The 13,771-nt window shown below is 49.1% G+C and overlaps 1 protein-coding gene across 4 annotated transcripts in view; it reads right to left on the reverse strand.

Moving 5' to 3' along the window:
• Window positions 1-9,299: 9,299 nt before the first annotated feature.
• Window positions 9,300-13,771, reverse strand: part of CCND2 (cyclin D2) — a 29,351-nt gene continuing 24,879 nt past the window's right edge. For all 4 annotated transcript variants that reach the window (XM_079938590.1, XM_079938589.1, XM_079938591.1 and 1 more), the window contains one exon: window positions 9,300-11,407. In XM_079938590.1, coding sequence (XP_079794716.1) covers window positions 11,258-11,407 — 150 coding nt within the window. In that variant the 3' untranslated portion in view covers window positions 9,300-11,257. The remainder of the gene's footprint in view (window positions 11,408-13,771) is intronic.

Genomic DNA, 13,771 nt, shown 5'->3' on the forward strand with positions numbered 1-13,771 from the left:
CAGGACCTCATTATCCCCCAAAGGCCCCACCTCCAGATACCATCTCACCGGGAATTAGGTTCCAACATATGACTTTGGGGGGACACAGACATTCAGTCTGGAACACATTCTAATCAAGAATGGACAGTCTAGGGCTTCCCTGGTGGCGCAGTGGTTGAGAGTCTGCCTGCCGATGCAGGGGACACGGGTTCGTGCCCTGGTCCGGGAAGATCCCACATGCCGCGGAGTGGCTGGGCCCGTGAGCCGTGGCCGCTGAGCCTGCGCGTCCGGAGCCTGTGCTCCGCAATGGGAGAGGCCACAACAGTGAGAGGCCTGCGTACCACAAAAAAAAAAAAAAAAGAATGGACAGTTCTAAGGTTGGTGCACTGGTGTCCTTATCAGGAGAACCACAGCCCACGGGAACTTCTATCTGTATTTCGATTGCAATGGATACTTAATTAGCATCCTGAATTAAAGAAAATAGATTTTGTTGGTGCAAATGGTAACGTGTGCAACACGAGTTAGACGGGGGCCTCGTTGAAATTGTGTGTATTGGCTGAGACGTTTTAGGGACCCCCCCTCCCCACCAAATGACCAGTAAAGGGTCTAGAGAGACCGGCCTCCATCCTCGGGGTGCTGCTGGCCGACACTCGTCTCTCTAACAGCCCTCCATCCAGCCGTGGGATTGGGAGGCCCTCTGGTTGCTCCTTGCTGACTGTAAAGGAAGAGAACCCTTCCTTTGGAACATTTGCCTGGAGGAGGGAAGCCTTCCTGCGAGGTGGTGGTGGAGGCAGAGCCGCACAATGTGGCGGAAGATTCCGGGTCCCAGTCCTAGCCTGACCCTTGCTGCGAGCTGTGTGTCCCTCGAGTCACTCGGCTACAAGACGAGGCGTCAGATTCATCGGGGGTCGTTAGGGTCATGAGACGCTTGTGAAAGCTCTTTGAAGATTGCACTTAGCTGCTAAGACGTCTCCCTCATCTCAGAGCTTAAGCTGGCGGTATTGAGTGGCTAAACCATCGATACCTGTCTGGAAAATGAACTTTTGAAAAGACTGAATTAGGTGCCTCTCTCACACTCCGCTTTATTTATTTATTTTTTAACTTTTTATCTTATATTGGAGTATAGCCGATTAACAATGTTGTGACAGTTTCAGGTGCACAGCAAAGCGACTCAGCTGTACACATATATGTATCCATTCTCCCCCAGAATCCCCTCTCATCCAGGCTGCCACATAACATTGAGCAGAGTTCCCTGTCCTGTACGGTAGGTCCTTGTTGGTTATCCTTTTTAAATATAGCAGTGTGTACATGTCAATCCCAAACTCCCTATCCCTTCCCTGCACCCTTCCCCCACTGTTAACCATAAGTTCATTCTCTAAGTCTGTGAGTCCGTTTCTGTTTTGTAAATACGTTAATTTGTATCATTTCTTTTTAGAGTCCACATATAAGCGATATCATATGATATTTCTCTTTCTCTGTCTGACTTACTTCACTCAGGATGACAATCTCTAGGTCCATCCACGTCTCCACAAATGACCCAATTTCGTTCCTTTTTATGGCTGAGTGATATTCCATTGTATATATGTACCACATCTTCTTTATCCATTCCTCTGTCGATGGACATTTAGGTTGCTTCCATGTCTTGGCTCCTGTAAGCAGCGCTGCAATGAACATTGGGGTGCATGTATCCTTTTGGACCATGTTTTTCTCCAGATATATGCCCAGGAGTGGGATTGCTGGGTCGTACGGTAGCTCTATTTTTAGTTTCTTATGGAGACGCCATACTGTTCTCCATAGTGGCTGCACCAATTTATCACACTCCGCTTCAACCTTGACAATGGCTAACGTTTATCAAGCTCTGGCTCTGTGCCAGGCACTGTGGACGTGTTAAAATGAGTAACTCAGGAGGTACTGTGAGCGTTGGACCCCATTTCAAAGATGAAGAAACCGAGTCATGGAGGGGCTCAGCAGTGATGCCCAAGGTTACGCAGCCAGTGGGTGGTCCAGGGGTGGGAGGGGAAGGGGGGGAAGAGGGGATCCCAGAGCAGGCACTTGTGTTCGTTACCACTGCATGATATAGCAGCCGTCCTGTGACTCCTTGTCTGTTTCTGCAGGGAGTGCAAAGACATCGAACCTGGAACACTAGGTGCCGGAGACACATTTGTCGAATGGGGTGTTTGGTGCAGGATATGCCCGGCCCATGACCAGCCCTCACTTACTGAATGAACAAACAGTGCCCGAGAGCCCCACGCGTAGGAAGGGGTGGCGAGAAGTCATCATTGTTGATGGTTGGGATGACTGAAACAGTCTTGGGATTTGTACTTTTCAACAGATCCAAAAATCTCACAGGTTTATCTTCTTATGGGGTGAATATAGTGGTAGCAGAATTGAAAGTGGCTCCCCAAACAAGCAACAGAGAAAAAGCTGATCTTTAAGCTGGAGCACCTGCAGACCTCAGTGTGGGCTGACTCGGGGGTCTCAGAGGAAGTTCAAGAATCTGGCCCAGCTCCTGGTTATCTGGTAACTAATAGCCCATGAAGAGATAACAGAGCAGAGATGACAAAGCCTAATGAGGAACGCAGGTCTTTTTCACTTGGGGTAGAAAAGTAAAGGGAGGGTCCCAAGCCTGCTCTGCTCCCCCTGGGACTTATGGGGGTCCTGTTTCATAGCTGGAGGTGGGACAGGCCGCAGAGCTGCAGACTTCTTGGGGGACAGGCGGCTGACGTCAGTGAGGGCAGCAGGTTCCACCGGGGTGGGGGGGGAAGGGGTCAGACTGTCTTCAGCAGCAGCCTTGACTGCCTCGCAGGCCTGTCTTTTGCCAGAAATGTATTTCCCAAGAGGAGTTAAAATCCTTACTTTTACGGGAAAGTTCTCATCTCATATTGGCCCGTAAAGTCATGATGAGAGTCAAACTGAACACGCCCGCAGGCTGGACTTGGTTTACAGGCCGCCGTTTCTATCTCTGAATTAGACACTGAAAAGAATGGCAAGAAGTCACGAATGGCACCAGCCCCTCCCAGGTGGAGTCAGGATGTGGCAGTGCTGACAGGTGCAGGAGAGGGAGCTGCCGTCCCGCTCACCTGCGGGAGGTAGGAGCCACCCTACACCTGGCTGCCCCCCTTCTCTCTGTTGAGTTGCTCCCGCCTGTGGCATTAGCGCCACCTACTGGACTTTCCAGGAAGTGCTCTATGTTGACACCCACCAAGGCCAGAGGGAGGAAGGAGATGGGGTTCCAGGGCAAGTCGCCAGCAATGAAATGGAAGCTGTGTTTTGGATAAGCATAAACGCCAAGCTCCCGTGGGATGCTGAGGCACGGTCCGAGGGAAATCCGCGGGGCTGTCTTGCTGTGTCCTCAGGCCGCCCAGTTTTGCTTGCCCACCCGATGGGATCTGACCCTCCACGGCAGCAGGAGGCCTCCAAGCCCAAGCCATCGGCTCAGAACGGCCAGACGTATTTCTCAGGAGGAATTAGGTACGTGGGAATCGACGTCTGTGGCCAAGTTCATCCCGTTTCACGAGGATAACATCTGTGTTCATGGTGTTTAAAATCCGTTATATTACGCATACTCTTCAAGCTCTGAGTATTTTCCCGTCACTTTTAAAATCACTTCCCATCCCCTTATTTTTGGAAAAAAGTCAAACTCTGTTTCCAAACTCTCCTGCATCTTTCCACACGTGTTTTCCTAAAACTCATTTGCTTAAGGGAAACCATCCCATCTTGTCAGAAATTGCCCCCTGCCACCCAGGGCACCGGCGTTTGCTGTCAAGAGCTGTGTGCAGTCTTGGGGCGTGTGTGTGTTGTGTCCCATGGAAAGCCTCTTAAACCAGGGGGCATGGGTTTTGTCTGCTCTGCTCTTCCTTGCCGGCCCAGTGTAGACCCTGCACACGCGTGTTGGCTGTGGCCAGTCAGCTCTTTGCGATGTGCTGACCCTTCCCCCCGGCACGTTTGTTGCCGTTGCTGCTATAAGAGCAGGGCAGAAACGATCTGGTGTAATACCCAGCTCTGAATGTTCGCCTCATGGCAGCAGGTTGAGAACATCACTAAGGCAACTGGACCTTTCATTTTGGTGTGACCTCTGTGTCCTGACTTAAAAGTCCCAGATCTCTGCAAAGTCGTTAGAAAAGTTAGTCACTAGAGCACAAACAAAAGACCTGGGATTTCGAAGTCTCCACTCCATCACTAACTTCCACTCGCAGAAAGGGCCCTTCTGTCTCAGGTTTGAGGTTTTCCACTTATAAGATGAAATGGATCTGAGAGTGTGTTGTGAAGGGGCCGTTGGACTGACCCAGAGCCAGCTGTGTGGGATGGAACACGTGCTTCTTCAGCGTCCTTCCCACCTGCAACACCCGTAGCCCCGGATGGGAGAATCCAGCCTTTCTGGATGGAACTTGTTATGGGGCCGTGTTGGAGTGTTATTAATGGACACGGCACCAACACTGCAGGGCGAACAGATCGGGAGGGGAGGGAGGGAGGGAACTGGCTGGACAGCAGGTCATGCAGAAGAGGATTCCAAGGATGGTTAAGAGTGGCAACCAGAGGCCTTGGAAACTCCCGAGAGGTCCAGCAGACTCCACGAGGCAGAAACCCAAGAAAAAAGTTATCCCTACTTTTCCCCGAGAACACTGGAAATCAGTGGGGGATGGAGACAGAGGGGAATTTCCAGAGTCCTTGTAAGATGAAACATCCTATAAAGTGGAGCTCCTTGGGAGTAACAGGGAATGTTTTCATCTGGACTTTCGCACCGTGACCAGTATTTATCTTCCCACTTGCAACTCAGGTCAGGATGAAACTGGAAAACAGCCTTCAGTGACTTTTTTCTTTTTCCTTAGGAACTAGGTTATTATTTTGTGTCTCTGTAGCTTTATTTCCTTTAATATTTCATTGTTTAACGCTCACAGAAATTCACTTATGTTTTTACTTTTATTTTCACATTAAAAAAATTTTATATTGGAGTACAGTTGATTTATAATGTTGTGTTAGTTTCAGGTGTACAGCAAAGTGATTCAGTTATACATATACATGCAACTCTTCTTTTTTCAGATTCTTTTCCCATATAGGTTATTACAGAGTATTGAGTAGAGTTCCCCGTGCTCTACAGTAGGCCCTTGTTGATTGTCTGTTTCATATAGTGTGTATATGTTAATCCCAACCTCCTAATTTGTCCCTCCCTACCACCTTTCCCCTTTGGTAACCATATTTGTTTTCTAAGTCTGTGAGTTTCTGTTTCTGTTTTGTAGATAAATTCATTTGTATCATTTCTTTAGATTCCACATGTAAGTGTTATCATATGATATTTGTCTTTTTCTGACTTATTTCACTTGGTATGATCATCTCTAGGTCCATCCATGTTGCTGTAAATGGCAATACTTCATTCTTTTTTACGGCAGAGTAATATTCCACTGCATATATGTACCACATCTTCTTTATCCATTCAGTGACTTTGAAGGAGACAGGGAACTACAGAGAAAATGAATTTTCATAGTAACATCAAAAGGGCATGACTCATCACTCTTGGGAAAGAGGCTGGTCTGAGTTGCTGAGGTCGGGGAGCAACGGGCAATTTTTCTAAGTGTGGACTTTCCCACCCCTTTCCCAGGCTCTACCTCACCACCCTTCCACCAAGGCAGTGGGAGTCCAGTCCTCACAGGAGGGATACAGAGAGGGAGGGTCAGGAAGCAGGTGGGAGCCAGGAAGAGCTGCAGGCCACCGGGAAAAGCTGCGGAGGTTGGGTTCTCCAGAGACACGCCCTGCCCTCCCCTCCCCGCCGAATCTAGAGGTGGTACCTCGGAAGCCAGGAGATACTCACACCCAGGAATGAGTAGCTGGCAATAATCAGATTAGCACCTGAGGTCTGGTCAGGACAGCAGTGACTGACCCACCTTCTGAAGGTGGCCTGAGGCTTCTGGTTTCTAAGAGGGTTGTACGGGTGACCCAAAAGTTAAAAAAAAAAAGGTCATCAATTGGTTGCACTGCAATGACACACAGAGATGACCCTCCAGGTTAGGATTTGCATTTCACCCCAGCACCAACTGCGGCCAACAGAGTCCTGACGCAAGAAAGTTGTGTTCCACGCTGAGGACTGCTGGTCAAGAAAGAAGTCAAAAGAGCCAGAGAATTTAGGTCAAGGTGAGTTTATTGTCCAAATAGCATAACCTAATTGCATCCAAAACCATTTTCAAATCCATCTTTAAGCTAGTCAGAAAAACAGGTTATTATTTTTAAAAATCACTTAACACTGAACAGATAGGACCTCTGAAAAGGCAGCTTGACTATACCATGTCACCATCATGGCCAATACAACATTTTTCTCCCATACTTCCTAAAAACCTTCCGTGTATACTGATCATGCTACTTCAGCACTTGCTCGCATGCCGACCAAATAAACACCCACACCTCTTACAGAGTACATGGTGAGAGAATAAAACTGACGGGATACGGCATCACACTCATTTTAAAGCAAAAAAAAAAATTATAATAATAATAAAAGGAAGTCCAAGACGAGAAACTGTAACTGAGAGAGAGAGAGAGAGAGAGAGAGAGAGATCTGAGGTACATGGTAATGAACATAATGGAAAAAATCCAATGGCCTGGTGATCTGCCGGGGACTTCAGAGCTGGCCAGCAGTAAGAAATACAACCAATTGAAAAAAGAAAACAAAAGAAACCACGAGAACTTTTTTTTTTTTTAAAGGATAGGCACCTGTCAAAATACACTGGCTACTGTAATGGCTACAGTCAGTAAGGCACTTTTTTCCCCAAAGTAGGCTGCAGGCGAAGGGATAAATGCGGCAGCTCCAGCATGCGTGTGTATGTTTGCCGATGGCTTCTGGAAACCTAAGCCAGGCATCGGGTCTGACAGCCCAGCCAAGTCTAAAAGCAGAGACACACGGATACAGAACGGTGGTCCTGGCTGAAGTGACGGTTCTGGGTCATTGAGAATCCAGAATCATGAAAAGCCAAGTGGGATGAGGAAGCCATACACGTCCTCTCGAATCTCCCGGCCCGATTTTGTACCAACGGGTGACAGGAACTGCCCCGAAGCTACAGAGTGTCTGCTGGCTGAAGGGGACTTTACCATCTCAGCAGTAATTTCCCTTTTAAAGCTATTCTCAGGGTCGGACTGTCTCAAAGATAAACAAAGAGGAATCCTTTTGGCTTAGAAGCCAGCTGGCTTACTCAGATTTCCCCCCCATTCTTACTTCCCATTTCCACTCTACCAATATTCTCTTCTTGAGCTAGAAAATTATTTACATGAGATAAGGTGCGAGTCTATTTCTTCTCCCAGCCCTGACCCCTGTGGCCCGTGGAGGGAAAATGCCCCTGCCCTCTTCGAGAAAGTCATCCAATCCTGCTACCGTCCGCAGCCCCTTCGCAAGGGAAGCCCCCGATGCCCGCAGCCGAGGTGGCGTCCCCTCGGAGCCACGCGTGCCCGACTCGGATGCTGAAGGAGGCCGAACCGGGCCTCCGCTGCAGCACACGCCCCAACAGGGACCCGGCTGGGGGACGCAGTGGGCTGCTCAGTGGGGTGGGGCAGTTCCAGAGGACAGCCTCCCCGGACAGAAGCCCCTTCTCTCAGCCTGGGGGGGGGGGCGTTCTGCTGAGGCATCGGTGCCCTGCCCCCGCCTGCAGGCTTCTCGGCTGTCATGAACCCGCATGGAACTGAATTATGCTTAGCATATATTTTTGGCATACAAGGATTTTCCCCCGTAGGATTTGGCCAAAATTTGGCAGGTGAGGGGAACAACTTAGCTCCCACTGATGGAGAAAAACATAAACGAACAAACAACCAAAAAAAACCACCAAAAAAAAACCATACAGAGGAGGAAGTAAAGAAGAGAGAGAAAGACAACAAGGTAGAAAAAGACCAGAATAGGTTTGGAACCCTCTTAGCGGGAGGAAAGAGAAAAAAAATGCATGGGGAGAAGTGAACTCCTCTGGGACAAAAACTCCTACCGAGGAAACCAATCCAGGGAGCGGGTATAAGCCAGTTCAGCAAAGCCGGGATCCCTTCTTCTGTGTTAAGGAGAGAGCAGGCAGAAAAGCTAAACCACCTGGTGCGCTCCTCACCAGCAACCCTACACCTCCCATCACACTAGGCCCTGAGGATGGGAAGGAGACAAAGCCGGAAGGCCCCAGTGGCCCCCTGGGGGCTCCAGGGCTGGGAAGAAGAAAAAACCAGAAGGCCCCAGCGGCCCCCTGGGGGCTCCAGGGAAAGTGGAAAGTGAAGGACTCTGGGGGAGTCTGTTGGCCTGTTTCCTTATTTGTCAGGTTCTCTCATTTGCTGCTTCCCTTTGAGCTTAGCGGCTGGTCACTGTTCAAGGGATCTGTACCTGGCTTTCTCTTTAGGTTCCAAGACTCCCAAGAACTCCAGGGTCCATGCATTCCTCCATCCTGTGGAACCCCTCAGGGCCTAGAAGAGTGGCCTGTGCAAAGTGTGCTCCCGATAAAACAGGCTGCTCAGCCTTCCTCTCCAGAACCTCAGGATACAGCACCCACTGGCCCACCAGGAATCCCTAGAATGTCAGGGTCATGTAACTCACCAAGTCCCGAACCCTTCTCACACACTTCAAGGGAGACTGACGCACCCGGGGCTGCATATCTCTGCAGAGAAGCAGCCTCCCTACCTCCCTTCGACCACCAATCCAATACTCATCTGACCCATCTTTCCAACCATGCCAATTCAACGCACGATCTAAAACCTGAAAACCATTTAGTGCCACTTAGCAAGGACCTGGCTGCGCTTGCCTGCCGCAGGCCGGACAGGTGGGAGCAGTTGCCGTGGCAACCCTACCTGCTGCAGGTTCAGACCTAGGAAACCCTCCGAGATCATCCTGAACGGGGGCTGCCCGTATCCGGGAAGGGGCCAGAGAGAGAGGAAACGTTCCAGATGAAAGGACCCAAAGCAGATGAGAGCCCTGCTTTAGAAAGGCCTGCAACATGAGACTCTCCAGATAGCCTGCTGGAATTCTCTAGTCTGTGTCCTGATCGCTGGTACCCACGTGGTACCTACTCCACTGCATCAACCTCTGTGCTGAGTGTCAGCCTTGCGGGGGAGGGGAAATCCCTTGGTTCAATTGCATTTTTTCCATCATGATGAGGATACCAGAGTCAGAATGGAAGCCTGATGACCTTCACCACGGAAGAGGTCCCTGGGCGTGAGACACCCTGGGGCCAAATCCTCCACCTGCCACCTGGGAGGGGCCGCACAGCCTCCTCCCCGCCTTCTGCCTTCCCTGACTAATGGGCTCCCAAGCAGAAACTGTCCGGTTGTGAGGTATTATGAGAACAAAAATGTGAACCATTTTCTTTTGTAGCTATTGATTTTGTCCAGTACACCTGAGGTAAAGAATACTCTGTCTTTGAAGGATGTGACCAGAGAGGAAAAAAAAAAAAAAAAAAAAAAATCCATGAATACGCTACCAGAAGAAAACAAACTATGTATGGAAGGGCTTTTCCAGTACGAAGAACTCCTATCTCAACCATCTACTTCAGGACTTGGAAATTTAAGCGGGAAAATAATATATTATAAAATTGTTTAAAAGATAGCAGCACACTCGGTGAAACATTACAGCTATAGGTACTGTTAACGTGGATAACAATGAATGATCTCAGCTTCTTAGCAGCGCAAAAAAAAAAATAATAAAAAACTGAACATAATAAAATGAAAAATAAGAGACCCTTAGATTTTTCTCCATCTTAAACCCTTATACTACGAAACAAGGCAGAATCTGTGTATAAAACAATTCTTCAGAGTAGCCCTGTTCTGATCTTTTTTTTTATTTTTACTTAAAAAGGCAAGTATTTTAATAGCTTCATTACCTGTCAATTATAATTGTGCAAAAAAAAAAAAAGTTGGTGCTTCAACCTCTCTGCTAACTGAATGCCTCTAAGACGTGGAGAGGAAAAAAAATTCAAGTACGCTGAATGCAACCTTGCAATGAAATCAACAAAAAAACGGAAACGGGAACGAAATGCCACACTGATGACCCGCTGTCTGTCTTTGCACCAGCAATAACGCTTTTTTCCATGTCCAAAGGAGGAGTATAGAGGTGGGAATTAAGATCCTTCTGTGCCACCAAAATGGTAACAGAGCTTTGTTTTTAGGAATGTTGTGATGGGGATTTCAGCGGAAGAGGGTGTGTCTTGAGTTCCGGTGGGGATGCCAGAGAGTGTCAGATACAGGACAGCAACCCAACTGGGGGCAGGAGGGGAGGGGGCACAGGAGGAGAAGGGAGGCATCTACTCTGCATGATTTGCATAAACCATCCCATCTATCCCTCGGGAACAATTTTTCAAAGTGCTTTTCGAATGGAATGGTTTATACCAAAACGCTCACCTGTGGACCAGACACGCCAATCAGCACCAAAGAATTCGTTTGTTTCCTAATGAGGGATGCCAAGGTCACATTACTCTCTTGAACACATCAGGAGAAAAGTTTCCATTCCAGATCCCACCCTCGGGCTCCATCTGCCTCCATCTCATAGGAGTTTTGGGGATGGCCCGTAGCTAGATTGCCCCTTTTCGATAAAAATTGGGTGGTGTCTGCAACGAACCATGTTTGGAAGAAGAAGCAAGATGTCGAAAAACGTGAAACCCCAGGATCCAATCACCTGTGTCCAACGGGCAAACATCACCTCTTTTAGGTAGCAGCTACTGTAGACAGCGAGAGCTGTCACGAGAGGCCCAGCAACGCTCCTGACTTAGTAACAAACAGGTGGTCGGGAGGAAGGGCGCTTCTCCATCCAAAACGGTTCGATCGCACTGAGATTATTTTGTAACTCCCTCCCCATCCTGTCCCTCCTTATTTCTAACTCCTTCTCGAGTTCATTGCTTTGCAATCTAATCCTGCCATAAGTGGCATCTGCAATTCCTCGAAAGTATCCTACCAGGGGTACATACATGCTAGTTCATAACAGGAAAAAAAAAAGTCTCTAATTTGTTCCCATAGTGCAGGCATACATTTTCGCTAGCTACTCTGCAGGTTTTCCTGTAAGCATTTTACTATGACTTTTAACATCATCAAACAATAATAACTGTTCGCATATATACGGGATTCCCTTCTGTTGTACTTCAAATAGGCACCAGATGCTGTTACTGATTCCGTGTTTATAGGACCTTTATCTCTCACTTCTAAAAGATCTTTCAATATGATCTAGGTGGGGGCAGGTTTTTTTTTTTTTTTTAAGTTTCATCCTAAAACATTAAGAGAACAAAACACAACCAGAGAGAAGGAGAGAGCAGATTGGACGCTTCTCTCCCATTCGGCCTGCCCGACATCCTCACAGGTCAATATCCCGCACGTCTGTAGGGGTGCTGGCTTGGTCCAGCTCGTCCTCCGACTTGGATCCGTCGCCCTGGTCCTGACGGTACTGCTGCAGGCTGTTTAGCAGCACCACCTCAATCTGCTCCTGGCAGGCTTTGAGGCAATCCTAGAGGAAGAACGGTCCAGACCAGAGCTGTTAGCAAAGGCAACAGTACGCAGAGCAACTGACGAAGAGAACACACATGATTCAAGCCCCGCCTGAGTCTGCGCTCGCTTTCCAGCAGAAAGAAAGCTGAAATGTACAGGAGATGCATCCTTCCGGTGCCGGAACCTCACCACTCCAAGTGGGGTCCACGGGCCAGCAGCATCAGCACCATCCGGGAGCTTGTGAGAAATGCAGAACCTAGGACTTCCCTGGTGGTCCAGTGGTTAAGCATCCACCTTCCAATGCAGGGGACGCGGGTTTGAGCCCTGGTCGGGGAACTAAGATCCCACAGGCCGCGGGGCAGCTAAGCCCACGGTGCCGCAACTACTGAGCCCGTGCTCCGGAGCCCACACGCCAAAACCAGAGACAAGCCTGTGTGCTGCGATGAAAGATCCCGAGGGCCACGACTAAGACCCGATGCAGCCTAATTAATTAATTAAAGAAAGAAAAAAGAAATGCAGAACCTCATTCCTCTCCAGACCAGTCAGATCAGAATCTGCATTTTAGCAGAAGCCCAGGTGAAGTGTATGCACAGGACCTGGGCACCACTGGCCAAGATGAGCAGCTGTTTGTGGCCACACGGTGCCTGGTAATCCAAGGGCCAAGGAGATGCTTCCCGCTTGGGGACACCGGGAGGTGAGAAGGAAAAGGGGAAGGCCAGCCGTACAGACAGTGTGACCACACTAGACCACCCAAGGGATAGATAAGAGAATGGACTGAACTACACTGATCCTCACAGCGACTGCGGAACCGCTTAAAAACAAGCAATCTGTTTTTCGCTTATTTACCGTTCCCTTAACTCTCATAAAAATACAACACAGAAATGTTTTCAAAATTCTGGACACTTGAGCCGTCTAATTTGGGAATAGGCAAAAAAATCCCTGCAGCATTGCTTTGATATTAGTCTATATTTGGTAGGGAAGATGCACCATGTGTTGATCTCAGGCAGATGTTTCTGTTAGCTGGGTGGCGTGGGACACAGCGGCAATTCGTGGGTGTCACTAGGGAGGGATGGTGGTTGGTAGTAGCAAGTGGGAGGTGAGCTGAAGAAATTGCTCTTAGGAGCTATTTCCCAACATCTCTCCTTGGCAAGCCTGCTTTCCTGTGCCCTCGTGAGCAGCACAGACACATGGAATAGGTTAAATCCACTCTGCCCGGGTCTTTCCACAGTTTAATGTACGTTTCCCTTGTGCTTGTTTCACCGTGCACCTAGCCAGCGGTTACTGTCTGCCGAGCACCAAAGCGTTCTCTCTATTTTCCCAAGATCTAAAAATAAAGTTGGGGTTCTCAGGAACACCGTTTCCATTCCTTTCTCATCTCTCATCCATTTCAGCTTTGTATGAAATTCAAGATCGGGAGCAATGGCAGACCGAGCACTAAGGGCAGAGATGAAATTTCACCTGCAATGAACTAAGAGTGACTAGAAGGCAGGGGTATTTGCTGTCGCCCCACCAGACTTGCAGGCAGCCGCTAAGTTATCTTCCTTCTCTGACCTCAGTTTCCCCACTTGTAAAATAAGGCTCAGGAAACGCTCACAGACGGAGGACCAACTGCGATCATTTGGACAAAGTGCTAAGTTCAACACACGACAATCATTTATTACGAACAGAAAGAAGTCCATCCTGGACTGTGAAAGAATTCCTGAGATTTCTTTGAAACGAGGTACGAACGAGCATTTGCTCAGGACAGGTGAGGCGGGCAGTGCAGCGGGCACAGTGGATGGAGCGTCCGGCAGGGCAGACGTACCCCGGCCCAGAGCTCTCCGTCCCCAATGAGAAAGAGCCAGGGACTGGCCACTGAGGACCCAACAACGTTTCTCAGACTGGCCTGTGGCCTCGCCTGGTCATGTCCTCTAACCTGCCTGACCCCCTAACTGGTGAATTAGAAGCTGACGGGCCTCGCCCACTGCCTGCTCTGCCCGTCCAGCACTCCTCCTCCAAGGCCCGTCCTGCAGTGGCCGTGCTTCTGGTCACTCACCACTCACGAAGGTGCTCGGTGGTGAAGGCTAAAGGCAGGATGCTTCTAAGGGCACCTGCATTTCAGCGGAAGGCACTAGAGGACCCGAAAGCCTTATGATCTCAAACAATTAATCTTAAAGAACAAGGTTTACAACGTAAAAACTGGCGAGAGTCAAAACTCCTCTGGCTTGTCCCTGAGGAAGCTCCTGGCCAATCCTGTCCGACTTTCCTTCCCCAAGGCTCTATTTCTGGGTCAGCACATCTGCCACCCCAATAATACGACAAACTCAGGATGCCGTGACCATCACTGCCTTAGCCACACCAGCAGCCGGAATGGATGGTCCTCCAAACAGGGAGATCGGGCTCT

The sequence above is a fragment of the Stenella coeruleoalba genome (assembly GCF_951394435.1).
Source record: "Stenella coeruleoalba genome assembly, chromosome: 11".
NCBI lineage: Eukaryota > Metazoa > Chordata > Mammalia > Artiodactyla > Delphinidae > Stenella > Stenella coeruleoalba.